Here is a 27,928-nt window from a genome sequence, read left to right as displayed (position 1 = left end):
ACTGAATGACTATCCAGAAAGAGATATAAGTATTGGCAAGAATGTAGAGAAATTGAAAGCCTCATATATTGTTAGTGGGACAGGAAAATGCTGCAAGTGCTTTGGTTAAATAAATAGAGAAGTACCATGTGATTCAATAATCACATTATTAGATCTGTCTATCCAAATGTTACAAAAACATGTCCATGCAAATAACTTGAATGGAGCTGTTCATACAATGGAATTCATAATAGCTCCTTAGTGGGAAAAACTCACATGTCTCTAAATGGATGAATAAAATGAATATTCATATAATGTAATGTTATTCAGCCATAAATACAAATTAAGTAATGACACATGCCACAATCTGAACTTTGAAAATATTATGCCAAGTTAAAAAAGCCAGTCATAAGCAATGACATTATTTCATTTATGTTCAGAATTGACAAAACTAGAAAGGCAGAAAATATATTAGTGGTTGCCTAGGCTTTGAGGAACAGGTTGAAATGTTTCTGGGGTCCTAATAAAGTAATGGGATTTGTTTGTGGTAATAACATGTTCTAAAATTAACCAAGATGTTGGCTATGTCAAATCATAACATGATGAAATCCATTGAATCATACTTGTAAAGAGTGAATTACATTGTATGTGAGGTATAGCTCAACAAAAGTTAAAAGACAAAGATAGAAAGGAAGCATGTCTGTAAACTGATACGTTTACAAGAACGTATTAAACTGCAAGAATGTGTATACTCCACATTGAAACAGGTCCTCATTTATTCACTTACATATTCCCACTGGCTGAAAGCAATTGGCATCTGGTCAATAATAATATTTAATTACTTTAATGAGAATAAATGCAAAACCTGACTTTCAAAAATTCAAGACAGAAAAGCGTCAAAAATTACTCCAGATTTTTGAGTGACTAGAAGCCAGAGGCTGCACCAAAATTTTTAAGTGTTGGATTTGATTCTGAGAGAACAATCTTGGGGTGGAGAATTCTAAATACTATTGGATAATGTTAGTAGAATTTAAAAGAGAGCTAGGACTAAAATTTGTTATTGGGGAATTGTCTCGAAGATGTGAAAAAATGAAACCAGAGAAGTTCAGGCAATTATAGAGATGGAAACTATATAGGAAAAGAAAGCAAAGAAGAGAATTTCTTTTCTTCATGTATAATAAAATGAAGACAATAAAATTTGTAAGATGGACAAAGAAATTAGGATGTACTGAAAAAGCTACTGGAAATGCCAATAATACTTGAGAGAGAAGCCAGGGAGGTTAGAGACTGGATAAAGACCACAGAATTTAATGAGGAAAAGAGTTCAGGACAGTGGTATTATGGAGTGAAGAATGACCACTGAAAGCACTGCTGAGACCTCCCTTTCAAGAATTTTGGTGATGGGGCTGGGAAGGTGGCTCAGTGGTAGAGTGCTTGCCTTGCATGCATGAGGTCCTGTGTTCTCTTCCTCCGCACCACATAAGCAAAAAGTCAGAACTGCCGCTGTGGCTCAAGTGGTAGAGCTCAAGCCTTGAGCTGAAGAACTAAGGAATAGCACCCAGGTCCCAGAGTTCAGGTCCCACGACCAACAAAAAAAAAAGAATTTTGGTTGATGAACAGTGTTGAGTTTTCACTTGTCACAAGAGTTGTTTAGTCCCCTGGCTGTATTTAAGTCCTTTAACTTCTCATCTCAACAAACATCGTGTTGTATTACAATTATATGCTATTTTTATTATAATTGTAGTGTGTATTTTCCAATAGTCATTGTAAAAGTACTCACCATGTTGTAGCATTCTCTATATCCAAGAAACCTAGCACAGTGCCTAGTGTATGAATATTTGTGGGCTAAATGAAATGAAGTGTTCTTCCTGGTTGCTGGCTGCACCATCCAGATTGGATAAAGAAGAAAGGAAACCAGGAGTTTGGTGGACTAATAAGAGAGGGAAATGACCAAGATATAAAGCAAGTTAAACATGCTCTTGCACCTGCCAACTGGACTATCACATTTTAAAAGGAGGAAGGGTTACAAGGATTGATTAGATTTTTTTCATTCCCATACCAGTACCAGGGAAAGATCTAGAAACTATCAAATCATTTAAGTCAAAAAAAATCTGTGCTCAATTGAAGTAGATAACCATTGTTAATCTCTGTGCAGAGAGGATATATATATTCATTAATACCTGGATTTGTTCAGAATGAAAAAGCCTCTATCTGTAATTTTATAGGTGATTGGCTGTAGGACGGGCTTTCACCTTTTGCCAACTGCTTGGTCGTGTGATTAATGTGCCGAGGAGAAAAAGAGTATGAATATGTTGATTAGAAGACCTGAGTTCTAGCTCTGTCAATAGATACCCATATGGAAGAGACTGAATTAAATTAAATTATCTTGATAAAGTTCCTTCCAGATTTTACTTTCTGATATTTTTTTTCTTTCTGGTGATTGAAGTCAGGGCTTCTCAATTGCTAGACAAGAGTTCTTCCATTGCAAACATGCCCCCAGGTTCTTTTTTTTCCCTTAGGTGCTTTGAGATGAGTATCCCACTTATCTCTAGGCAAGCCTTGAACCTCGATCTTCCTACCTCTGCCTCCTGAGTAATTGGGACTATAGACGTGCACAGCATACCTTTTTGAGATAATATCTCACTTTTTGCCTGACCAATCCTCAAATCGTGGCCATCTTATCTTCTGCCTTCTGAGTAGCTGGGATTACAGGCATGTACCACCACCCCAACATTATTTCTGATAGTTGCCTTAAGACTAAGACCTCAAGATTTTGACCACAGAGTATTAAGCTGAAGGAATGCCTTTCCTTCACATAAAAACATGATTTCTAGAACTATCAGTTCTTAGCTATCATAAGGAAAGATGAAAGCAACTCACAATATTCTATCTGGCCTTACATATTAACAATACCTTAAAAGACTTCTTAGTTATGACTTTATTTCAGCTAGCTGACAACATTAAGATGTAACTTCTTTTCTTATCAGGACCGTAAGAGGCAATACGAGCTGCTCAAACTGGAAAGAAACTTTCAGAAACAGTCCAATGTACTTAGACGTAAAACTGAGGAGGTGGGTAAGAAAATCCAGTCTTTTAGGCCAAATGCATCATCATCTTCAGGCTTAGAGGAAGACAACATTATAGCACTTTAAAGAACTAGTGTTCTAAGGAAAACAAGAGTAGCAAACTAGACTAGTAATTCTTAAATCTTGTTCTATTCAAGTTACAAACTGAGCAGATGATACCCAGATGGAAATCTTACAATTTTTAACTCTGGAATTTTTTTTCCTCATTAGACTTCTTTCCAAATACCACACTGTAATATTGATATGACATTTCCAGACATTTTTAATCTGCAGAACTACTTTGAAATGAAATGGACATTCCTCTATCCTCTAAAACAGTAGCTACTCACCAGTTACTGTCTTTGGAGATTTAAAAACTTCATGTTGTAGGAGGTCAAACCTAGAATTTTTTTCATTCATATACTGAATTAGAATGTTCATCTTATTACCCTCAGTCAGCATTTACCATGTGCCACTTCGATTTAGGCAGCAGCTGCCAACAAGCGCCTCAAGGATGCTCTTCAAAAGCAACGGGAGGTCTCAGATAAACGGAAGGAGACTCAGAGCCGTGGAATGGAAGGCACTGCAGCTCGAATAAAGGTACAGACAGCTCGAGCTTGGAGCCATTCCTCTTAAGTACACGGAATGGGAAAAAATGGGAAATAACTTGCTTTGGGCTTAGAAGTAAACACTACAGAATTTGAAGTTCTACCTAAAAGCTTTATATCCTTTGAAGATACAAATATCTGCCCTAATTGAGGTTTAGTTACTTTTTTAAGAGTTTTCCTGGGGTATGATTGACGTTCAGTTGTACAGTTTGATGAATTTTAACACTGGTATGTACTCGTCATAATCAATTGAGAATGTTCATCATTGCCCAACACTTGCTTTGTAATCACTATTTTACCCCCTCTTCCCTATATCTTTATTTTGCCCCTTCCAGCACCATAGTGGTCCCCTTTTTACTTTTATGACCTTGGTTTGTTTTGTCTTGTCATGGCTTCCACAAATAAGAGAAACACTCATGACACTGTCTTTGTGGGATTGCCTTACCTCACTTAAAATAAGATCTCCAATTCCATCCATTTCCAGTAAACAGCATAATATCATTCTTCTTAATAATTGAGTAAGGGGCTGGGAAAGTGGCTCAGTGGTAGAGTGCTTGCCTTGCATGCATGAGGCCCTGGGTTCTATTCCTCAGCACGACATAAGCAGAAAAAGCCGGAAGTGGTACTCTGGCTCAAGTGGTAGAGCACTAGCCTTGAGCTGAAGAGCTGAGGGACAATGCCTAGGCCCAGAGTTCAGGCCCCACGACCGACAATAATAATAATAATATTAGAGTAAAATTCTATGTTTATATACCCACGTTTTCTTTACCTATGAATCGACTGATTCAGTAATTTGGCTATTGTGAATAGTGCTGCTATAAACATGAGTATACAGACAGGTAACTATACCAAGCCATCTTTCACTCTTTTGGGTACTACCCCAAAAATGGTAGGCTGAATCTTGTAGGAGTTCGAATTTTAATTTTTTGAGGACCCTCCATACTGATTTCTATAGTGGCTACACTAATTTACATTCTCACCAGATTGATTAATAAGAGTCCTCTTTTGTTCACTATCTTTACTAGCTATTCTGCCTAGAGTGAGATGAACTATCAGTTTAGTTTTTGCATTTCCCTGATGGCTGAGGATGTTGAAATATTTTCATATGATTATTGGCCATTTGAAGCCTATTCATCCAGTTCATTTGTCCATTTGTTGATTGGGTTGTTTGCTCTTTATTTTTTTGGAGCTTTTTAGATATTGAGGATATGCATCTTGTTAGATGAATTGTCTCTTGCAACGACTTTTTTCCAATACTGTCAACTGTCTCTGCACTCATTTGATTGTTTCTCTTATGCAGAATCTTTTTAATTCGATAGGATCCCATTTCTCCATTCTTGTTCTTATTTCCTAGGCAGTTAGGGTCCTATGTTCAAGGAAAACTGGATAGTGGCAAGTTTTCACCCATGTTCAGAGAACTGTGTCTGATTCCCAGCACCAATCAGAGAGAAGTAAACCAGCTAGAGTGCCTTATAGTTCCTAATGTGCAGGATGCTACTATTAGGTGTGCCGATGGCAGTGCCAATCAAGGATCCACATTGGCCTTCAGGGCTGCACACATTTTAGAAACTTCCCTTCTTTAGTATCATTAGCCACTGCTGGCTGCAAGGAGCTTTCCAGCCTGTAGAATGGGGACAGATGTGTACTCACTCCACAACTTCCCTGCCATTGTGTCCCACAGAAGCAACTTGGATACTTGCCTTGGAGAAAGCAAAGCAAACTGTGTTCTGTACTAGAGGGAGAGAAAGGAACAAATGAGGTGCTCTGCCTGCCAGTCTTGCAGCTTTCAGACCCTTCCCAGCACTAAATGACCCTGTAAGAGGGACCTGGCTTTGGAAATTGAGTAATCCACAGTTCTTGGGCTCAGCTGTCTTGGTCCTGTCTAGCAACAAACCACACATCCTGAAAACAGCTTTCAGAAGTCAAACAATCTGCCTGTCAGAAGCCCAAAGTTGTTTCTATAGTAATAATCCTCAGATGACAGGACTCCCTCCTTGCCACAGAGAGTAGGGCCACTGAACACTCCACTCCTCTTTGCCTATGCTCCATACTGCTTAATCTTCTCTGAGCATCCATATCAGATCACCCCACCCTGTGATCACCTCTCATGCCCAGGTTCCCTTAGCTGCTTGTTTCTTTTGGGGGGGTTAACAGTTACCAGAGTTACCAGAGTTACTCAGTGTCAAACAATAGGCCCCCTCTCAAGATAGTGCCTAGCTATACCTCTCTGTATATGGAAAAAATGTATTTCTTCTCCAATGCTATCTTGTCACATGGGACACCAAAAAGCTGCACTGGATCTAAGGCTTGTGGGAAGCTTGTGACTGTCGTGAAGCTAGTTCTGCTAGTCTGTTGTTACCAGTATTGGAGCTAAAAACTGTTTCCTACTAAAAACTGTTTCTGTATCACCTGTTTCTCCATGCTTTTCAACTGTCTTTGGATCTTTGCTATGATTCTCAGTGCTCTTTCCTTTCTCTTTAGAATATAGTACCCTTGGCTGGGAAAGTGACTCAGTGGTAGAGTGCTTGCCTTGCATGTATGAGGCCCTGGGTTCACTTCCTCAGCACTACATGAGCAGAAAAAGCTGGAAGTGGTGCTATGGCTCAAGTGGTAGAGCGCTAGCCTTGAGCTAAAAAACTGAGAGCGTGCCCAGGCCCAGAGTTCAGACCCATGACAGACCAAAAAAAAAAAGAATATAGTAACCTGACTATTAAGTATGGAGTTATATAGAAAAAGCTTCAAATCTTCCATCTTACCTTGCCCTCCTGATCATTCTAATATTAACTTATTTCTGCCTTCATTTTTTAAAGAGTTTTTGGTTGCTTTGTTGTATGTATATGTGTATATCAGCAAAAATCTGGTCTGGAGGTGTGGCTCAAATGGTGACTGCCAGCTGAGCAAGCAGGAGGACTTGAGTTCAAACTCCAGTACTAACAAAAATGGAGGATGGAAACTGGAGGAATGGCTCAAGTGATAGAATACCAGCCATTAGCAAGACAGCTATGTAAGAGCACATGGTCCAGAGTTGAAACTCCAGTACCAGCAGACAGAACAATTGGGTATCTAGATTGGATATGATGGTACACACCTGTAATGCCAGCTACTTGGTAGCTAGAGGCAGGAAAATTGAGGTTCCAGGCCAATGTAGGCAAAAGTAAGACCCTAACTCAAAATAAAACTGGGAGTGATAGCACATACCTGTCATCACAGCTACTCTAGAGATAGAGATAAGAGTATCAGGTTTCAAGGCTAGGCCAAGCAAAAAGCAGGAGAACCTGTCTGAAAATCTAAAAACAAGAAGCCTAGCTGGGTGCCTGTGGCTCACACCTGTAATCCTAGCTACTCTGGAGGCCGAGATCTGAGGATCATGGTTCAAAGCCAGCCCAGGCAAGAATGTCTGTGAGACTCTTATCGACAATTAACCACCAGGAAAAAAAACTGAAGTGGTGTTGTAGCTCAAGTGGTAGAGCACTAGCCTTGAGCTGAAGAGCTCAGGGACAGCACCCAGGCCAAGAGTTCAAGCCTGCAACTGACAAAAAAAAAAAAAGGAAAGAAAAAAAGAGGACTGGGGTATGGCTCAATTGATAGAGCCGACCCAGACTTCAACCACAGGACCACTAAAATATGGTTATCTTTAGTAAATAGAACAGACAATAGGAGTGTTTTTCAGTTGTATATCTGGATTAGTTAAAAGCAAAAAATGTTAAGGAAAAAAAGGAGGGAAGGAAGACAATCCACTTAGAAATTGTAGCTGTCTGGGGAAAGATTGTTCGTACAAAGCCTCTTTCTTGTGACCTTAGAGGATATTGCTGATAAAGGCTCAAGAGGTTCTGTCATTTTTAGTACTTGTAGGTACAAATGCCCCACTTCAAGTTACTTGGGCTCTGATCCAAAGAAATTTAAGTCTGAAACTGGCACTAATTCACGGACTAGTGATTTCCTTATCCCCAAACCAGACACCTTTAATTTCTCTTCTAGAATTGGCTTGCAAATGAAATTGAGGTTATGGTCAGCACTGAGGAAGCTAGACGCCATCTGAATGACCTTCTTGAAGATAGAAAGATTCTGGCTCAAGATGTGGCTCAACTCAAAGAGAAAAAAGAATCTGGGGAGAATCTACCTCCTAAACTCCGGGTAAGTGCCCTTAGGAGACATGTGAGCAATAATCCAGCCATGAATCCCTAGAAATCCTCACTCCTTTGAGGGAGCCTTTTCCTTTTCAAACTTGCCCCTCATGGACACTATTCTTCTTTACAGAGGCGCACATTCTCCCTTGATAAAGTCTGTGGTCAGCTTTCAGAGTCAGATGATTCTATTACAAAGCAGATTGAAACCCTGGAGACAGAAATGGAACTCAGGTAATGGGACTACCTGTCGGGCATAAAAATTGATGTATGAGGGGAGGTGGGAGGGCAGGGATGGTAAGGGGAAACAAAGGAGGAGGCAACAATGCTTGATAAGAAATGTACTCATTACCTTGCTCATGTAATTGTAACCCCTCTGTACGGTATTTTCACAATTAAAAAAACTTATTAATAGAAATAATTGATGTATGAAATCAAAAATAGAATCTTTCAATCTAATGATTGGAAAGCTTGTTGTTCACCCTGTGCTAGTGGCTCACGCCTATAATCCTAGCTCTTCAGGAAGTTGAGATCTGAGGATTATGGTCCAAAGGCAGCCAAGGCAGGAAAGTCCATGAATCTCTTATCTCCAGTTAACCAGTAAAAAGCCGTAAGTGGAGCTGTGGCTCAAGTGACAGCCTTGTGCAAAAAAAGCTCAGCAACAGTGCCCAAGCCCTGAGTTCAAGCTCTAGTACTGGCAAAAAAAAAACTTTGTGATGATAGAAAAACAAAAAGCAACAGATGTTTTGAACCCGTAGAGTGCTAAACATGTCAGGTACGTATTCTCATTTAGTCCTTCTGATACCCAATGAGGTATCATTTTTCTCACTTTCAAAATCTAAAATAAAGTTCGACATCTTAAGAAATTTGCAAAAATTATTAGCTAACAAACAACAAAACCAGAATTCAAAACCCACTCTTACCTAATTCTAGAACCTTTAGTCTTGACAATATACTACGGTTTTATGTGGTAATATCTCCAAAATATAGAAGAATAGAATTTTAAGAATGTTGGTTCACCCCTATAATCCTGTCACTGAGAGGCAAAGGGAGACTCTTTCAAAAAAAAGAAGAAAGAAGGAAGAACTTCAGTCCTGGGGCTTAAGCTCAGGGCCTGGATGCTGTCCCTGAGCCTCTTTGTGTTCAAGGTTAGTACTCTACCACTTGAGCCACAGTGGGACTTCCAACTTTTTCTGAGTAGTTTATTAGAGGTAAGAGTCTCATGGACTTTCCTTCTTGGGCTGGCTTTGAACCGTAGTCCTCAGATCTCAGCTTCCTGAGTAGGTTTATAGGCGTGAGCCACCAGTACCTGTCTAAGAAAAAAGAATTTTTATGTACGTACTGGTATTCAGGGCTCAGGCACTGTCCTTTAGCTTTTTGTTCAAGGATGGTGCTCTACAAGTTGATTCACACTTCTGCTTCTGGCTTTTTGCTGGTTATTTGGAGATAAGAGTCTCATGGACTTTTGCTTCCTGGACTGACTTTGAACCATAATTCTCAGATCTCACACTCCTAAGTCACTAAGACTACAGATGTGAATCACCAGTACCTGAGTAAAGAACAGAATTTTAGCTGGGCATCAGTGGCTCATGCCTCTAGTCCTAGTTACTCAGGAGGCTGTGATCTGAGGATAGCAATTCAAGGCCAATCAGGGCAGGAAAGTCTGTGAGACTCAGTTAACCACCAGAAAACTGGAAGTGAAGCTTGCCTTGAACTAAAGAGCTCAAGTTCAATGCCTAGAGTTCAAGCTCCACAACTAACAAAAAAACAAGCTGTTGGGAGGAAAAACAGGTTTCACTGTTCAAGGTTCAAGTTTACCAGTCCTCTGTTTTCATGAAGCATCCTTTTTTACTTGAGAGAACTGACAGATTTACTCAGATTTGATTGCATGGTAGATATGCTTTCAGAAATGAGCACAGTAAGCCTGTTGCTTTAAGAACAATAACTGATAAATACTTGTTACCAAAGGTAAAATTTGAGCTTTAAAACTAAACCAGAGGGCTGGGAAGGTGACTCAGTGGTAGAGTGCTTGCCTTGCATGCATGAGGCCCTGGGTTCGATTCTTCAGCACCACATAAGCAGAAAAAGCAGGAAGTGGCACTGTGGCTCAAGTGGTAGAGGGCTAACCTTGAGCTGAAGAGCTGAGGGACCAGGCCCAGAGTTCAGGCCCACAACAACAACAACAACAAAAAAAAAACAAGATTTTGAAAACCTGTATTCCTTCCTCCCTGGGTAGAACAATAGTGATATTTCCAGATATGATTTTTTTCTTGTGGTACTGGGGTGGAATACAGGGTCTTGTATCTGCTAAATAAATGTTCTGTCACTGAGCTACATCCCTAGAACTATTTTTTAATATGCAATAAAATATGTTAACACTTCAAGGATCTGCAATATTCCATCAGTTGATAGTGTCAAAATCATATCATAGCTGTGCTCAGAAGGCAGCTAGGAAGACTGAGTTTTGAGGCCAGACCAGCCAGATAGTTAGAGAGCCTACATCTCAAAAAAGTTAGATGTGGCGGCACATGCCTGTAATCCCAGCTATACGAAAGACATAAATATGAGGATCATAGTGCAAGGCCAGCTCTTGGAAAACACTTGAGATGCTATCCAAAAATTAACTAAAGCAAAAAGGGCTAGGGACTTGGCTTAAGTGGTAGAGCACCTACCAAAAAAATTGACATATTAGATAATCATGTATGAGTAAAAGATCCATTCAGATTGCAAGATAAACCATAGGAGTTTTTCTTTTTATTTATTTGACTAAATAAAAGTTATATTTTATTACAATACAACTTTTATCCATTCACATTTAAGGCCTTTATGACACAATTAACAAGCATGTAATAATTATCTATCTGAATAATTATCTGAGTAATTATCTATAGTGATTGCTCATAATTTTTTAATATAATTTTATTGTTATTATTAAGGTGTTATACAGAGGAGTTACAGTTCCATAGGTTCAATTCTTCTTGGACATTGTCACTCCTTCCTTCACTTCCCCTCAGTTTCTTCTTCCCAACCCTGCCCACAAGTTGCATAGTTCATTTTGACAGTATATACTGAATATACCATGACTATATTCACCCTTCCTCCCTTCATTTGTATTCCCTTTCTGTGCTCCCTAAAAACAAAAAAATAAACTAAAAAACAAGTCTGGGAATGTGGCTTAGTCGTAGTATACTTGCCTAGCATGCATGAGGTCCTGGGTTCAATTCCTCAGTGCCACATTAAATAAACAAAATTTTAAAAACAACAATAAAACAAAGGCATATCTCCTAGAATCGATTTTAATGAATAGTATTTTAGATGTTCAGAGGAATTATAGTCAAAGAATACCTGTACCCTCCTTTAGTCTGTTCAAGTGTACATAGATACATAGAGCCCTGTATGAATTATCATGTCCAGTTGTATTTTAGATCTTTCTTCCACATTCATATTTTTAAAAATTTCAGAGCCGGGGGGCTGGGAACGTGGCTCAGTGGTAGAGCGCTTGCCTTGCATGCCTGAGGCCGAGGGTTCGATTCCTCAGCACCACATAAGCAAAAAGAAAAAAGCTGGAAGTGGTGCTATGGCTCAAGTGGTAGAACACTAGCCTTGAGCTGAAGAGCTGAGGGACAGCACCCAGGCCCAGAGTTCAGGCCCTACAACCGGACCTCTCCCAAAAAAAATTTCAGAACTGGGCGCCCGTGGCTCATGCCTATAATTCTAGCTACTCAGGAGGCTGAGATCTGAGGATCATGGTTCAAAGCCAGCCTGGGCAAGAAAGTCTGGGAAACTGTAATCTCCAATAAACCACCAGAAAACCGAAAGTGGCGCTGTAGCTCAAGTGGTAGAGCAGTAGCCTTGAGCTGAAGAGCTGAGGAACAGCGCCCAGGCCCAGAGTTCAAGCCCCATGACCAACAACAACAAAAAAAATTTCTTTCCCATATTTGTCCTCATTCCTAGCTCTTAGCCATTAAAATCAAATTTTCTCTCAACTTCTGGGTTCTCTGCCAAAGACTGACTTGCAATGTCTTATGCTGTCTTAAATAGGAATCTTTATCTCAGCTCTGACCTCTTGGAACTTGGGTATGGGCTAATGATTGTGCCCTAGCCTAGCCAACTTATCTACTCCTTTACTTCTTGTTTCCCCACCCCTCACACCATCACCTGCTATAAAGTAGTGGATTCAGGATTTCCCTGAAGACAATCAAGGACAGCCTAATCTTCAACTGTTTAATATATTTGTATAATGCTTCTAATTCAGACTTTGTCAAGAAATCTATCAAGCTGTGTCTGAGACTTTTTTATATATGCTTTAAACATACAATTCCCTACACATTTGGAAATGTTTTCCATACTAGAAATTCACGGGAAAAAAAGCAGTTCATCATAAAGGTTTTAATATAAATGAGCACAATAATTAATAATAGTTTCAGTTGATCAGTGGTTAGTAAGTTACATTTAAATCAGAGTAAGAATGTCTTCCATGCTGTTATTATGCAGTAAAGTGACTATAAATAACACTAGTACACTGTAATTCAGAAAGCTAGAAGAAAGGATTTTACCATTAGGAACGTACAAATGTTTGAGGATAGAGATATGTTAAACCCAAACTAAAAATTATATTATGGCCAGGCATGGGTGACTCACACCTGTAAACCTACAAACTCAGGAGGCTAAGATCTGAGGATCTCAGTTTGAAGCTAGCCCTGGCAGGAAAGTCTATGAAACTTACCTCCAATTAACAACTAAAAAGCCAGAAGTGACCTGGGTGCTGGTGGCTCACACCTATAATCCTAGCTACTCAGGAGGCTGAGATCTGAGGATTGCCATTGGAAGGAAGCCAGCCTGAGCAAGAAAGTGCATGAGACTCTTATCTCCAACAAACCACTCAAAAACCAGATGTGGCACTGCTGCTCAAAGTAGAGTGTTAGCCTTGAGCAAATAAGCTCAGGGACAGTGCCAGGCCCTGAGTTCAAGCCCTAGGACTGGCACAGAAAATAAGTGGTGTGTGTGTGTGTGTGTGTGTGTGTGTGTGTGTGCCAGGCCCTGAGTTCAAGCCCTAGGACTGGCACAAAAAATAAGTGGTGTGTGTGTGTGTCTGTGCCAGGCCCTGAGTTCAAGCCCTAGGACTGGCACAGAAAATAAGTGGTGTGTGTGTGTGTGTGTGTGTGTGTGTGTGTGTGTGTGTGTGTGTGTGTGTGTGTGTGTGTGTGTGTGTGTGTGTGTGTGTGCCAGGCCCTGAGTTCAAGCCCTAGGACTGGCACAAAAAATAAGTGGTGTGTGTGTGTGTCTGTGCCAGGCCCTGAGTTCAAGCCCTAGGACTGGCACAAAAAATAAGTGGTGTGTGTGTGTGTGTGTGTGTGTGTGTGTGTGTGTGCGCGCGCGCCAGGCCCTGAGTTCAAGCCCTAGAACTGGCACAAAAAATAAGTGGTGTGTGTGTGTTTCAGTTAAAAGGTAATCTTTTTTGCTAGCACTGAAACTTGAACTCAGTGTATCTTGCTCTTGCTTAGCTTTTTCCAGTCATGACTTGTATTTCTACCTCTTGTCATATCTCCACTTCCAGCTTTTTTCACACTTTCAGCTTTTTTTAATGCCAGTCCTGGGGCTTGAACTCAGACACTGAGCACTGTCCCAGAGCTTCTTTTTTTTTGCTCAAGGCTAGCACTCTACCACCTGAGCCAGCTTCACTTCTAGCCTTTTCTGTTTATGTGGTACTGAGGAATCAGACCCAGGGCTTCATGCATGCTAGGCAAGCACTCTACCACTGAGCCATATTCCAAGACTCTCACTTCCTGCTTTTTGATGGTTATTTGGACATAAAAATGTCAGCGATTTTTCTGCCCAGACTTGCTTTAAATCTTGATTCTCAGATCTCAATTTCCTGACTAGCTAGGCACAAGTCACTGGCACCTAGCAAGCAAGTTTAATTTTTAAAACAAAAGTCAAAAAAATAGTAGAGTCACATTCCATATTACAGCTTTTTGTTGTTGTTTTACACCTAAGTTTGAAGTAACAATCACTTGTTGAACTTTAGTAGAGGCTTAAAGAAAGAATATCCAAAAGTATAGAAAAAGTCCACTAATTCTCTTCCATTTTCAAACTGTACATCCATATGCAATCAGATTGTTTTCATTTGTATCAATCAGAATTGTCATAGAAGATCAAGTGCAGAGGGATGTGTGAGAATCCACTATGTCTTCCACTGTCAGACATAGAGATTCACACTAATTTCAACAAATTCTACTTTTCTTACTTTTGTCATAGAAAATGTAGTAATTTTTCATGTTTATGTGTTCAGTTTTAAGTGAATATTTTTGTTTTGATTCATAACACTATAAATATAGGTATAATACATGTGAACAGAATTTCTTAAGAGGTCCTCAATAATTTCTTAAAATATGAACAGGTCCTGAGACCTCAAAACCTGAAAATTCATATTTTACTCGTGTGTGTGTGTGTGTGTGTGTGTGTGTGTGTGTGTGTGTGTGTGTCCATACTGACTGGGGCTTCTTAAGGCCTCACACCTTCTCTTAGCTTTTTAGCTCAAAGTCTGTGGCTCTGTCACTTGAGATACACCTCCACTTCTTTGTACCCGTAGGTACCTGGTATTCTCTCTGTCACTAGACACAGCAGATTTGAGGAAGAAGTTGTGAATGAAACTGAAATGTTATGTAGACTTTGATCTATGCCCTACTTGGTCAGAAAGCTCTGGAAACTATAAACAGGGTCAGACCATGTGGTCTTAGAAACTTCTCATTACTGAGGCTAGCACTTAATGGTAACTTCTCTCAGTACCAGCATCCACCTGTTTGTTCTTTAGAGATTTTTTTTTTCCTTGAATCTTACCCTTGCGTGGATGGGTCACTGTGTGCATCACATTGAATTTCTATGATTTCTACACAAGGTTTTATTACACTAAGTCTTATAACAAACATTTTCTGGTTTCACTGTATATGACCCATTCATTTCAACTAGTACTTTACAGAATAAAAAAAATATATTGGATGATCTCTTCTTGCTCTTTGTAATGGGTTTTGAGATACTGAAAATTCTCACCAGATAACGCAGGCATGGTTATTTGACTGATATAACCATCCATAAAATACTTCGAAGTTTCAGAACCATCCATAAAATACTTCCAAGTTTCTGCTCAAAGCCCTTTGCCTCCTTGATATTGAGGCTACTCACAATAAGGCTTGCTGTTTTCTCCTTGAAGGAGTGCTCAGATTGCTGATCTCCAGCAAAAGCTCCTGGATGCAGAAAGTGAAGATGGTCCCAAACAACGCTGGGAGACTATTGCTACGATTCTGGAAGCCAAATGCGCCCTGAGATATTTAATTGGAGAGGTAAATATCATTCTTCCTCCCAACTGGCTGGGTAGGTTGAGATGAACTACCTTGGAATACTGTTACAGTGTCATTGCTTTATTTTCATGATAGAAACCCAATGATGCTAACACTGGAGAGAGAATTTAGTGATTAAAGGATGGTAATGAACAAATATGAGCTAGTCACTTAAAAATGTGTCATGCAACTGACAAATTGATACTCATCATGCCTGGCATGTGGCAGGTCTGCAGTACATGTCAGCTGTTGGTATTAGGGGAAGACAATGATGCCACAGAATACTACTGCTTAAATATAAACTAATGCATTGTACTATGTTTTAAAACACCTGTGAGATATATTCTCGAAAAGTTTAAAGTGGGGCACCAGTGGCTCGCGCCTATAATCCTAACTGTTCAGGAGGCTGAGATCTGAGGATTATGGTTCAAAACCAGTCCAGCCAGGAAAGTCCGTGAAACTCTTATCTCCAATAAACGATTCAGAAAAAGCTGGAAGTGTTACTGGAGCTCAAGCGGTAAAGTACTAGCCTTGAGCACAAAGAGGCTCAGGGACAGCACCCAGGCCCCTAATTCAAGTCCCAGTGCCGACCAGCAAAAAAAAAAAAATACAGCCCTTTGTTGTGCCCTTTTATGACTGACTTGTGTCTTAAAAGGCTAACACAGAAGGGTAAAGAAAATCTCCATAAAACCCAGAGAGTAGATGGTAAAACTTCTCTTTGGATCCTGTCTGGAGTTACAGCTGAAAAAATGTTTAAGATACAGTCTACAAAAGAAAAACTGCCTGTGATCCTGGCAACTCAAAGAGCTGAGACTGAGAATAATGGTTCAGAGACACCCCAGGCAGGAAAGTCCATGTAATTTCTTATCTCCAACTAACCACAAAAATCCAGAAGTAGAGGTATGGCTCAAGTGGTAAAGCACCAGCCTTGAGCAAAAAAGGCAAGAATGAGAAAGAAAAGGAAAAAAAGAGGGGGAGAGGAGGGAGGGAAAAGGAAGAGAAAGAAAAAGAAGAGAGAAAAGAGAACAAAACAGCTTTGACATATTAAGATTTATTTTAAGAAAAAAAAACTTCACTGACCTTAAAATCAAATAATATAGTATCTTACATCTATGAAATGACTCTTGGACACCTCTAGTGACTGAAGCATTTTTCTCCATGACTAGCATACAAACTCTGAATCCACAAGTTCAAGCAAGTGCTACCCTTTATACACTTTTGTGTTGGGTTAGCAGATTTATTCTACTAAGGAATCCTGATTAGTCTTGTGAATGCTGGTATTTATGGTTCTTGCCATCTGGGCTAGTAGTGAATGTAAAAGTAGGCCAGCACCGGATATCAGTCGAGCCTGAAGAGCCAGATCTGCAGTTTCAGCTAATGTGTCCACGAGTTCTGACATGCAGACAGACATTCCAAAGCAGAATTGTCCATAAAAGTGTGTCCTGCGGATTTTGTTTTAAAATTAAAGGGAGAAAAACTCCTTAAATATCAGAATCTTGGAGGTTGTGAGATGCTGCCTGCAGTAGATTTATTAGTGATGGCCTTCTAGTCATAAGACACATTTCTCAGCAGAAAGCTGGACTCTTGGATTGGGTTGAGAACAAGTGTTATTATTCAGCGTCAGAATCCACATGACATGAAAAAATAGGAATGGACTTGGACATGGAGGAACTCTTCTCAGACCATTTCAAGAGAGCTAACATTTCCCTAAATAATGAATAAGGTGAGATAGGTCATTCTCCAAATACAGTGATCTTCCTTTTATCCCTTCTAGCTGGTCTCCTCCAAAATACAGGTCAGCAAGCTTGAAAGCAGCCTGAAACAGAGCAAGGCTAGCTGTGCTGACATGCAGAAGATGCTGTTTGAGGAGCGAAATCACTTTGCTGAGATCGAAATAAATTTAAAGGCTGAGCTGGATGGAGTGGAGAGACAGCACCAAGAGAAGGTAAACTCTGGCTGAGGTTTTCCTCAAAAGACTGTGGGATACCTGGCAACAGTGACTCACACCTGCAATCCTAGTTACTCAGGAGGCTGAGGATCACAGTTTGAAGCCAGCCCAGGCAGGAAAATCTATGAAACTCTTATCTCCAATTAACCAGCAAAAGGCCAGAAGTGGATCCTTGGTGGCAGTAGGGCAAGGATGGGAGGAGATGGGGGGCAGGCAAGAAAAAGTCCCTGAGTTTCAAGCCCCAGTATAAGCACACACATAGAAAAAATAACTCTATGGTCTTTTCCAAATTTTCAAACAAAAGTTCATTTGTCTAAGTTTATATCTGCCAGTGATGATGACTCTTAGCCTTTCACTTGAACCCCAAGATAAATGTGCTAAGAAACACATTATTGTTGTGGTTGCTATTTCAATGCATTTAGAGTATACCTCTAAATCACAAGAGGATCATCTGGATCCCTATGTGAACTAGGTAGAAGTTCCTTTCTCCCCTTCTTTTTGTGTCTCTCTCTAGATGCTGTACCTGCTCAGCCAGCTGCGGGAAAGTCAAATGGCAGAGAAGCAGCTGGAGGAGTCAGTTAGTGGAAAGGAACAGCAGCTCCTGTGTAGACTGCAATGTCAGGTATGAGAAAGAGGAAGAGTTCTCTCAGACAGGCTTCAAGCACCTCGTTGACAATTCTGTCTCATTGACATCATTGTATTTGCAGCAGAACATAATTAACTACTGAAGAAATGCTTATAATGGTAGCGTTTACTGCTTTTTGCCCTATTTGATCAGGTTAGAGGTAAGCAGTTTTGCTACCAGAATGGCCAGTACATACTCTACTAGACTTTGAGGCTTCCTGGTTTTTCTGTATCCACTTTGAGCTCTGAATAATTGTCTTAGTGAAGTCATATAGTAGTTAGAATCCTAGGGTTGTGCAACTGAATCTTCCTGAGCTAGTTCTTAAGCTGAGACCTGACATGTTTGTAAAATGCCTAGAGTCTGAATTTCTTCTAGAACACCACACCCTTTAGTAGCATGTTGAAGCACTATTTTAATCCAACTCAGAATCTTTTTCCTGCACTTCCCCTTTTAGTGTTTCCTTCACCATCTCCCACCTAAGACATAACCCATAAACTTAGTTATAGTTGTATATATGAATCCAGTTGTTTTAAGTGCTGGGAAATTTAATCAGACACTGTCTGCTCTGTTTGGAAGGGTGAGCAGAAGCATCTGTAGACTTCAAGAGATGGGCTGACTTCTGTGTGTTTCTGAATTGACATCCTGTTGTGAATATGGGTGAAGAAGCCTTAGAGAATGGGAAAGAATAAGGAAGGCTATTGGACGGCCCACGGTTCCTACTGGTGTGGTCAGGGCTTCAAGGAAGCCCTGGAACAGAAGTGCCATTCAGGGCACCTGGGAACTGGGAATAAGACATTTTTTCGTGTGCCAATGCCTGCTGTGCAAAAATCATCTACTGCCAGCAACTTGGCAGCAGCATGTTTTCATCTATGGGAGTTGTTTGGTAACCCACATGGAGTGCCCAAAAATAACCCCACCTATCATTGCACTCTCTGGAAACAGGATGAGGAGCTTAGGAAGATGCAAGACTTGTGTGAGCAAAACCAGCAGCTTCTTGAAGAAAATGAAATCCTCAAGCAGGTAATATAGTCTCTCTGTCTCTCTGTATCTGTCTCTGTCTCTCTCTCACACATGCGTGCTCGCTCTCTCTCACCTCTCTCTCTCTCTCTCTTTCTTGATAACTGCTGAGAGACTTTTCTGCCACTGAGCTTGGCACTTGAGAGTAACCCTCAGTTTGATAGTCTAAAAATACAGGTTTTTTAAAAATATGCCCTTTCCTTATTCTTATCTGATCTTAGAATATAGGAGTCCTTCAACCTACTCTATTACAACCCTGTCTCACTTCACTGTGGCTTACAGTGGAGCTAGCCTAGGTCTAAGAATTTTTATGACTTACCACAAACACTCCCCCAAACTGCCTATATCATACATTTTGTCTCTCCTATTTTTCGGAAATAGTTTTTTATTATTATTATTATAAAGATGATGTACAGAGGGATTACAGTTACATACATCAAGTAAAGTGTACATTTCTTTTTTAACAATGTCACCCTCTCTCCTTTTCAAATAGAAACTGGCCCTCTTTCAAGTAGCCAGCAACCAGAACCCTCAGCTTAAGGATATCCACCAATCTCCAGACTCTTCCTTTGAGTATATGCCACCTAAGGTAAAATGTTCAGTGCCTTTGCATAGCCCAGGTTTGGGGTAAGTATGCTAAAAATCACCTGTTATGAGAGGCTAAAAATTAAAGTCCCCAAATTCTACTCTTTCGGCGTCTCCAATAGAGCTATAATACAATCCCAAGGAAAATAGCCATTCTACTTCCTCAGAAGACTTAGTTACTCTTCACTGTACATTGACATTATATAACACTACTGAGGAGTGAGGAGGAGTAAGAGCATTGAACAATGTTCAGCTGTCCATCCAGAGACACTTATCTCTTCATGTCATGACATATCATGAGTTCCTCCCTTCCTCCTTCAGATTGATTAATGTCTGCTTTCTATCTCCTCAAAGATTCTGCAAGGCCAAAGGCTAAAGCCTTTGATTGGTAAAGCCAAGTGAAGTATATTTAACGAGTCTGAAATCTCTGTTCTAAGAAATGCAGCTGGCAACAGCTACTAGGAAGATAGGCTGTCATGTTGTTGGATTTTTTTTTCATTTTTATTAAAAAGCCACTTAAAACTTCTCTTCTTAGCCAAAACCTTCCCGTGTTAAAGAAAAGTTCCTGGACCAAAGTATGGACATCGAGGATCTACAGTGTTCTTCAGAGCAGTCAGTGAATGAACATGAGAATGGTGGTGATGATGATGACAGTGATGATAGGGATGATGAGGAATGGAAACCCACAAAATTAGTTAAGGTGTCCAAGAAGACCATCCAAGGGGTAGGAACTATCTCTTTAACTCTCGCAAGGGTTTTGTAAACTGTCAGTGTATAGCTTTCTGAATCTAGGAATATGCTGTACCCTAGCCTGCATCTCAGCCTCTTGGATACTCTTCAGAGGCACACTGCCTCTACCAAGTGGGGGAGAGGGAGGTTGGGGCCAGCTAGTATGAATATGTACGTAATGTTCTGTACCATTCCATGGAAGCTGATCCAAAGTGACCCTAACAATCCTTCATATTTTTATAGCAGTTTATAATGTACAAAACATTCTCATACATGTAATCTTTTAATCATCATCAGAATTCCAGTGAGATATTTGCTTCTGCATTTTATAGCTAGACGTCAGATCCAGAAAGGAAATAACCTTGCCCAAGGTCATAAAAACAAGTGACAATCAGGATTTCAAGTTGAATATTCTGACTCCAAGCCCAGTTTATTTCCACCAAATTGTAGTCAGACTAGAAGCTTTGTAGGTACTTCATTTCCTTAACTATTAGAGTTGTATTTGCTCACTAGGCTAAGGGGCAAAGAAAGGTGTAGAGGAAAAAAACTAAGACCAAATACCCATTGGGCACTAGTGACTCATGCCTGTAATCCTGGCTACTCAGGAGGTTGAGATCTGAGATTTCAAGCCACTCTGGACAGAAAAGTCCTGAGACTCTTTATTTCCAGTTAACCAGCAAAAAGCTGGAAGTAGAGGTGTGGCTCAAGTAGTGGATCACCATCCTTGAGCAGAAAAAGCCAAGTTTAAGCTAGAGTTCAAAGCCCTGAGTTTAAACTGCAATACCAGCACAAAAAAGAAAGAAAAAGAAAAAAGATCAAACACCTCAAGGTTGAGAACAATCTGACTGTAAACCATGCTTTATTTAGTTACACAATGCTAGTCTTATATAATTATCAAACAGGAATAGTTTATGTTAAAACATTAACTTGAGGAGCACCAAAGTTCACCACCACCAGCAGCCCAATTATGCCCTGCAGCAACATTCCACGTTCACAGAACAGGTCACAAATTACCTTAACTAGCCTCCAAAAACTTCCTTGATTTGATTAGCTGATAGTGAAGGATGTGAGGGAACTGAGCCTTGTGAAGCCAAACACCAGAACAAAGCAGTTTTAAGGGAAGAAAAGTTTGTGGTGTGATTTAGTCTGCAGAGCCTCCCCTCCAGATTACAGCATTCCTTGAGCTCCGGGTAGGAGCAGGAACTCCTTCTTGGCCTCAGAGCACTTATAATTTAATGAGGAAAAATGGGGGCAGGGAACCTCAGCATAATGCCAAGTGTTGGAGTCTCCTGCCTGTAATCCTAGCTACCCTGGAGGCTAAGATCTGAGGGTAGTGGTTCAAAGCCAGCCCGGGCAGAAAAGTCTGAGATTCTTATCTCCAATAAACCACCAGAAAATTGGAAGTTGAGCTGTGGCCACAAAGTGGTAGAGTGCTAGCCTGAGAAAAATAGCTCAAGGATAGCACTCAAACCCTGAGTTCAGGGGCTGGGAAGGTGGTTCAGTGGTAGAGTGCTTGCCTTGCATGCATGAAGCCCTAGGTTCGATTCCTCAGCACCACATAAGCAGAAAAAGCCAAAAGTGGTATTGTGGCTCAAGTGGTAGAGCACTCACCTTGAGCTGAAGAGCTGAGGGACAGCACCCAGGCCCAGAGTTCAGGCCCCATGACTGACCAAAAACAAAAAACAAAAAAACCTTGAGCTCAAGTCCCTTGGCTTACCAAAAAAAAAAAAGCATATTCAAAGCCCAATTAAATATCCTTTAGGAAGATGCCATTACAACAGGTGATTATTGCTGCATAATGAGATGGAAAGGGAAACAAAGAGAATAATAGGAAGAACTTTTACAGTACAATGAATAGCATATTGGAAATGGTTTGAAGGTGGTAGGAGAACAGAGGGCAGGAGCTTAGGGAAAATGAGGCAGAACATGTCTGTTTTCCATTTACTCCATAAACAGATATGGACAGTACTATGGTTGAAGTGGAGAGCATGAGCTCTTTTTTCTTTTGATGCCAATAATGGGGCTTGAATTCAGAGCCTGAGTGTTGCCCCTTAGCTTTTTTACTTAAAGATGGTTCTCTACCAGTTGAGCCATAGCTGTACTTCCAGCTTTTTGCTGGTTAATTGAAGAGTCTGGGACTTTTCTGCCTAGACTGGTTTAAACCATGATCTTCAGATCTCAACCTCCTGAGTAGCTAGGATTACAGACAAGATTCACTGGCACTCTGCAGCATGAACTTATTTTAAGTGTGTGTGTGTATATATATATATATATATATATATATATATATATTAATTTAATCTATATATGATATAGATTAAAAAGTCATTTAAATAACAGGAGCCAAAGCTGAGAAGTATACACAGAAACAAATTGGAAAAGATCTAAATCCTCTGGAAAGGAACAAAGCAGATATGCATATACTTGTCCCTGAAAAAAGCTTAATATATTTATTAGGAAAAGGGAGATATTGAAAAATAGCAACTATTGAAAGTAAATGATAGCTGTCATGAATGATTGATCCTTTTAAAGTAGTGAGTGGGATTGTTGCCTAGGATTTTTGCCCTGGCTTTATAATTTGAAGGGAATATAACTGGGATTTATGGGGAGCAAGCTGACTTAAAATCTTGTTTTTCCTGTAGTAACCTCGAAATGTGTGGATGAGATGACAACACTTGATTAGACTGCTTGCAAAATGTTATACAATGAAGAGACTAGACTAAAATAAATGTATAAGATCCATTCCAGTATGTCCTTTATCAAAGTAATAATCAATATACAAACGGCTCTTAATGATACTCCCTTTATAAGGCATTATATATTACCTGAGAAGTTAAAAGGAAGAATAGATGCAAAAGCACCTTGTGAAGGGTAAAATATCATGCAGATGGTTAGTAAAGCACTGTAAGCATTTTAGAAATACACTCATTGGTTACCTGTGCCACAACAAAAAGGAAGAAGACATTCTCTCTCACTGATGAAGAAGTAGAGATGAGCTTGGATGAAGTGACTTGTCCAAGATCAGGTCAAATCTCCTAATTCCTAACCTGATATTCTCTAAGTTCAAATATTGACCAGATGTTAGCTTCCTTTTTGCATGTGTATTGGGTTTTTTGTTTTGTTTTGTTTTGTTTTTGTGCTGGTCCCAGGGTTTTAACTTGGCCTAGGCATTGTCCCTGAGCTTTTTGTACTCAAGGTACAAGTAGTTAATTGAAGATAAGAGTCTCAAGGACTTTCTTTCAAACTGGAATCGTCAGATTTCAGCCTCCTTGGTAACTAGGAATAGAGGTCTGAACTACTGGTGCCTGGTTTTAACATACAATATAACACTGAACTTTAGTGCTAGTAGAACTATAGACTCCAAAGCAATTGTTTTCAACCCTAGCTGTACATTGGAATCCCAGAGGGAGCTTTTAAATTTAAGAAGCCTGGGCCCTCATCTCCAAATATTCTTATTTAATTGAACTGAAGAAGGACTTAACCTTTTAGAAAAGCTCTCCAGAGATATCTTATTGCAGCCCACATTGAGATCCATGTGCTTAAGAGATCCCTAGAGATCTTTCAGATGTGCTTTGTACCCTACATTGTCTTGGCAGCAGTTGTGATTCACACATGTGCACACATGTATGAGCACGTCCCACATGGATGTGTGTGTGTGTGTGTGTGTGTGTTTAGTTTATGATTGTGTTACAATCATGGTCCTTCTCTAACATTCCCATCTCCTTCCTGAAATGAGAAAATAGGATGCAGTTGTAGGTCCTGAGCATGACATCCATGTGACTGCATTTGTCATGTGTGTAATGCCTGTTCTGCACTACCATTACCAAGTATTTGCCTAGCCTGTTTGCTCCAATACTGGAGTAAGGGGACACAGTCTCACAAAATGGCTCATTGTGAGGTACCAATTGATAGAAAGGTGCTCCTTGGTTAACTGAAAGAATTGTCCCAAGGTCCCAAAGTGTCTTGGTTATAGAAAGTCTAATCATTCTTTATGACAGCCCTCAGATTGTTTCCATATTATCCTTTTGCATAAAATAGAGAAACTGGACATAGGAACAGTATTTTTGAAGCATTTAGGTGATTTGTAAATGGAGCAGGTCCAAACCCAGGTTGTTACAATTAGGGGATCAGTGACATCCTGGTGAGGTGTCTCTAGGATGTCATAGAACTCTGGTTTTTAGCAGGACACTGGGGGCTCATGCCTGTAATCCTAACTACTCAGAAGGCCGAGATCTGAGGATTCAGGTTCAAAACCAGCCAGATCAGAAAAGTTCATGAGACTCTTATCTCCAATTAACTATCAAAAAGCCGGAAATTGAGCTGTAGCTCAAAGTGGTAGACAACTAGCCTTGAGCATGAAGCTCAGGAACAGCGCCTGGCCATGAGTTTAAGTCCCAGGAGTGATACAAAAAAAAGAACTTGTCTTTTTCTCTGTCCTATTCAAAGCAGAAAAGGGATTTTTTTAAAAATTATCCTTTTAACACCTAGTGTTGGCAAAGGTAACTAAAATAGGTATTTTTTCTCTTGCGCTTAGATGTATGAGTCGATATTCCTTTCTGGAAGGTAACTTTAACATATTGTCAAAAGCCTTAAAATGTGCCTATCACACTCACCACAATAGCACATATACTTTTAAAAAGTTCCTATCCTTCTCCCTAGACACATATAGTAATTTATACTAAGGAAATGGTGATTAATATGTAAATAGAGTATTCATTCCACAAATCTTTTTTTTTTATTGCCAGTCCTGGGGCTTGAACTCAGGGCCTGGACACTGTCCCTGAACTTCTTTTGCTCAAAGCTAACACTCTACCATTTGAACCACAGCGCCACTTCTGGCTTTTTCTGTTTATTGGTACTGAGAAATCAAACCCAGGGCTTCATGTGTGTTAAGCAAGCACTCTAACACTAAGCCACATTCCCAAATCTTTTCTGAGTACCTGTGTGCCAGGAATGAGTACTATTTATGCATGCTGATAATAGAACAAATGAGACATGAAATGCATTCTTATTGCAAGAGAGACACAGTAACCAGAAAAACAAATAAAACAGTTTTTAATGGCTATATTAAAAAATAGAAATGAAACTACAGTGATGTCCCATACAAAATGATGGGGTAGAGGGGGGAAGAGTAATTAGGAGATAGCATGATATCTGAAAAAAGGAACAAGTTAGGAAAAGAGTCATAAGAGGAACATTTTAGGAAAAAGGAACAGTCCAACCCCTACAATCCCAGCACTCAGGATTTTGAGGCGGGAAGATTGCAAGTTTATGGTCACATAGCTACATCCTATCTCAGAAACAAAAAAAAAAAACAGAAGAATAACAATAAATACACAGGAATGAGCTTGGTGTCTCAAGGAGCAGCTAAAAATGCCATTGTGGCTAGAAATAGGATGGGAAAGTAGGAATATTTGGGCAGATCATGGAGGATTTGTCGATCATAGTAAAGTTCTATTTATGTACAAGGATATTCATTGAAACATGATTTTAAATAGTGAACAATTTCAAAACTTTAGCTATTGATATTTCACTTTAGGGAAGTGGTTAAGTATACGGATACGTCCACACGATAAAATGATATATGTCATGATTAAAAATCATGTTTGGCCAGGTGCCAATGGCTCATCCTGTAATCTTAGCTACTCATAAGGCTGAGATCTGAGGATCACAGTTCAAAGACAGCAGGACAGGAAAGTCAGTAAGACTCTTACCTCCAATTAATTACCAAAAGCTAGAAGTGGAGTTGTAGCTCAAGTGGTAGAGTGCCAACCTTGAATAAAAAGCTCAGGGACAGTGCTTGAACCCTGAGTTCAGTCAAGCCCCAGGACTGGCACCAAATAAATCATGTTTGACTTTCAAATTTTTACAAAAATAACAGCATCCTCATAATTAACAAAAAAGATGTTACTATACATTCATAACTACATGAAATAGGTGATGATTCTCATATGAAAAATACTTAAGGGCTTCCATTTTTATTGTAAACTCAGAATGTGACCCAAAAAAAGGCAGCTGTGATTTTAGGCCTTATTAACCAGACTTTGGATTCGTAACAAAAGAGGCATTTATCACAATCCACTTCACAATGGCCACACCACATTAAGGGAGTTGTACTCATTTCTAGATCATAATTTAAGATGAGCCTTGGCAAATTGTTGTATAGTCAAAATGATTAAGATCTCAGGAACCACATCATGTAGTGAACCAGCAGAGAGAGGTAAGCTATCTTTAGCTTTGAAAGGATTTGTACAAAGGGAACTGGAGAGTATGCATAAGGTCTAAGTAGTTATTATGTTAATAGGGGTTCACCTGATCCCACTTCATTCCAGATAGTGGAATTGAGTCCTGTGATTAGAACTTCTATAAATACTCTGTCATCTCAGGATAGAGTTTCAGACCAGGCATATTGGAGAGCAACTTCCGGCATCAAACCAGGCTTTACATGGTCATTGATGTCTCTTCTGATTCTTTTTTGTTTTGGGGGGGTAGCCATCATCCGGCTTGAAGTCTGGGCTTGGGCGCTGTCCCTGAGCTCTTCAGCTCAAGGTGAACGTGTTCTACCACTTGAGCTACAGTGCCACTTCCGGTTTCCTAGTGGTTTATTGGAGATGAGGGTTTCACGGACTTTCCTGCCTGGGCTGGCTTTGAACCATGATCCTAAGATCTCAGCCTCCTGAATAGTTAGGATTACAGGCATGAGCCACCAGCATCTGGCTTCTGATTCTAATCTTTCATCCTGTGAGCTAAACCACCTAAATTTCTCCCAAGCCCAATGAATTATGAAGCCCACCTTCCATTTTTTCTTTTTTCTTTTTATTCAGTCATAGGGTTTGAACTTAGGGCCTGGGCATTGTCCCTGAGCTCTTTTGCTCAAGGCTAGCATTCTACCACTATGAACCATAGTACCACTTCCAGTTTTGAGAGGCTAATTGGAGTTTAGAGTCTCATGGGGACTTTTCTGTCCAGGCTGCCTTCAAAATACGATCCTCAGAGCTCAGCCTCCTGGGTAGCTCTTATTACAGGTGTGAGCCCTACTCATTTTTTAATATAATGTATTAATTGTACATATTAATAGGGTTCACTGTGGTTTTTTCCACACATTAATACTAATCAAATCCAGCCTCCTTTTACCCATCGTATGCACAGACACAAACATACCTTCCCTCCAGTTGCATCTATGGCACTATTTTTCCTGTAATGTTGCTTTCTATTAACTCTGATCACCCACTTCTTTTCTGTTTAATGTCTTTATTAATCACATATATATACAGTGAACTCCTGCATGTGTGTACAAGAAAACATTCATGCCAAGCGCTGGTGAATCACACCTACGATCCTAGCTACTCGGGGCCAAAATCAGATCAAAGCCAGACTGGGAAGACAAATCCAAGGGACTCTTATCTCTCACCACCAAAAATACAGAAGTGGAGCTGTGGCTCAAATGTAGATGATCAGCCTTGTGCAAAGAAAGCCAAGTGAGAGCACAAGGCCCTGAGTTCAAGCCCTAATTCTGGTACACACATGTGTGCATACACACACACACACACACACACACAGTATGCATATTGAATAAATGGGTTCAATACACGGAAAGCCTTTGGAACAGTGCCTGACACACATCAGTGTTTGCTAATTATTCTTGTGACCTGTTTTTGAGAATGGAAAAATATTACAGTCAGGAGAATGGATAAATTGTGGCAGGTACTTAATGTGAAAGTGAATGAAACTAGAACTACATATATCAACATATAACAAGATGCCATTTAGATAAAATTTTGAACAGGAAGCCTTAGATTTATCTGCAGTATACTTATTAGGGTTGAGCATGAGTGATGTTTTCCTCATTATTATTGTACTATATGCTTATATAAACATGAAAAAATTATGATGGCCTAATATAGGATGCAT

The 27,928-nt window shown here is 39.9% G+C and overlaps 1 protein-coding gene and 1 non-coding gene across 6 annotated transcripts in view; both read left to right on the top strand.

The window, feature by feature from the left end:
• Kif4a (kinesin family member 4A) overlaps window positions 1-27,928 on the top strand; it is a 100,297-nt gene that overhangs the window by 69,368 nt on the left and 3,001 nt on the right. For all 5 annotated transcript variants that reach the window (XM_042694927.1, XM_042694926.1, XM_042694925.1 and 2 more), the window contains exons 19-28: window positions 2,967-3,050; window positions 3,531-3,644; window positions 7,631-7,786; window positions 7,910-8,010; window positions 14,987-15,116; window positions 16,888-17,058; window positions 17,576-17,683; window positions 18,629-18,706; window positions 19,197-19,292; window positions 19,824-20,012. In XM_042694927.1, coding sequence (XP_042550861.1) covers window positions 2,967-3,050; window positions 3,531-3,644; window positions 7,631-7,786; window positions 7,910-8,010; window positions 14,987-15,116; window positions 16,888-17,058; window positions 17,576-17,683; window positions 18,629-18,706; window positions 19,197-19,292; window positions 19,824-20,012 — 1,227 coding nt within the window. The remainder of the gene's footprint in view (window positions 1-2,966; window positions 3,051-3,530; window positions 3,645-7,630; window positions 7,787-7,909; window positions 8,011-14,986; window positions 15,117-16,887; window positions 17,059-17,575; window positions 17,684-18,628; window positions 18,707-19,196; window positions 19,293-19,823; window positions 20,013-27,928) is intronic.
• On the top strand, window positions 15,736-15,856 carry LOC122120698. The gene has a single exon (XR_006149774.1). It is a non-coding gene; the product is annotated as a small nucleolar RNA SNORA26 (small nucleolar RNA).

This window comes from Dipodomys spectabilis, unplaced genomic scaffold (assembly GCF_019054845.1).
Source record: "Dipodomys spectabilis isolate Male_0828 unplaced genomic scaffold, ASM1905484v1 ptg000176l, whole genome shotgun sequence".
NCBI lineage: Eukaryota > Metazoa > Chordata > Mammalia > Rodentia > Heteromyidae > Dipodomys > Dipodomys spectabilis.
This window is presented reverse-complemented; position numbering and strand designations above follow the sequence as displayed.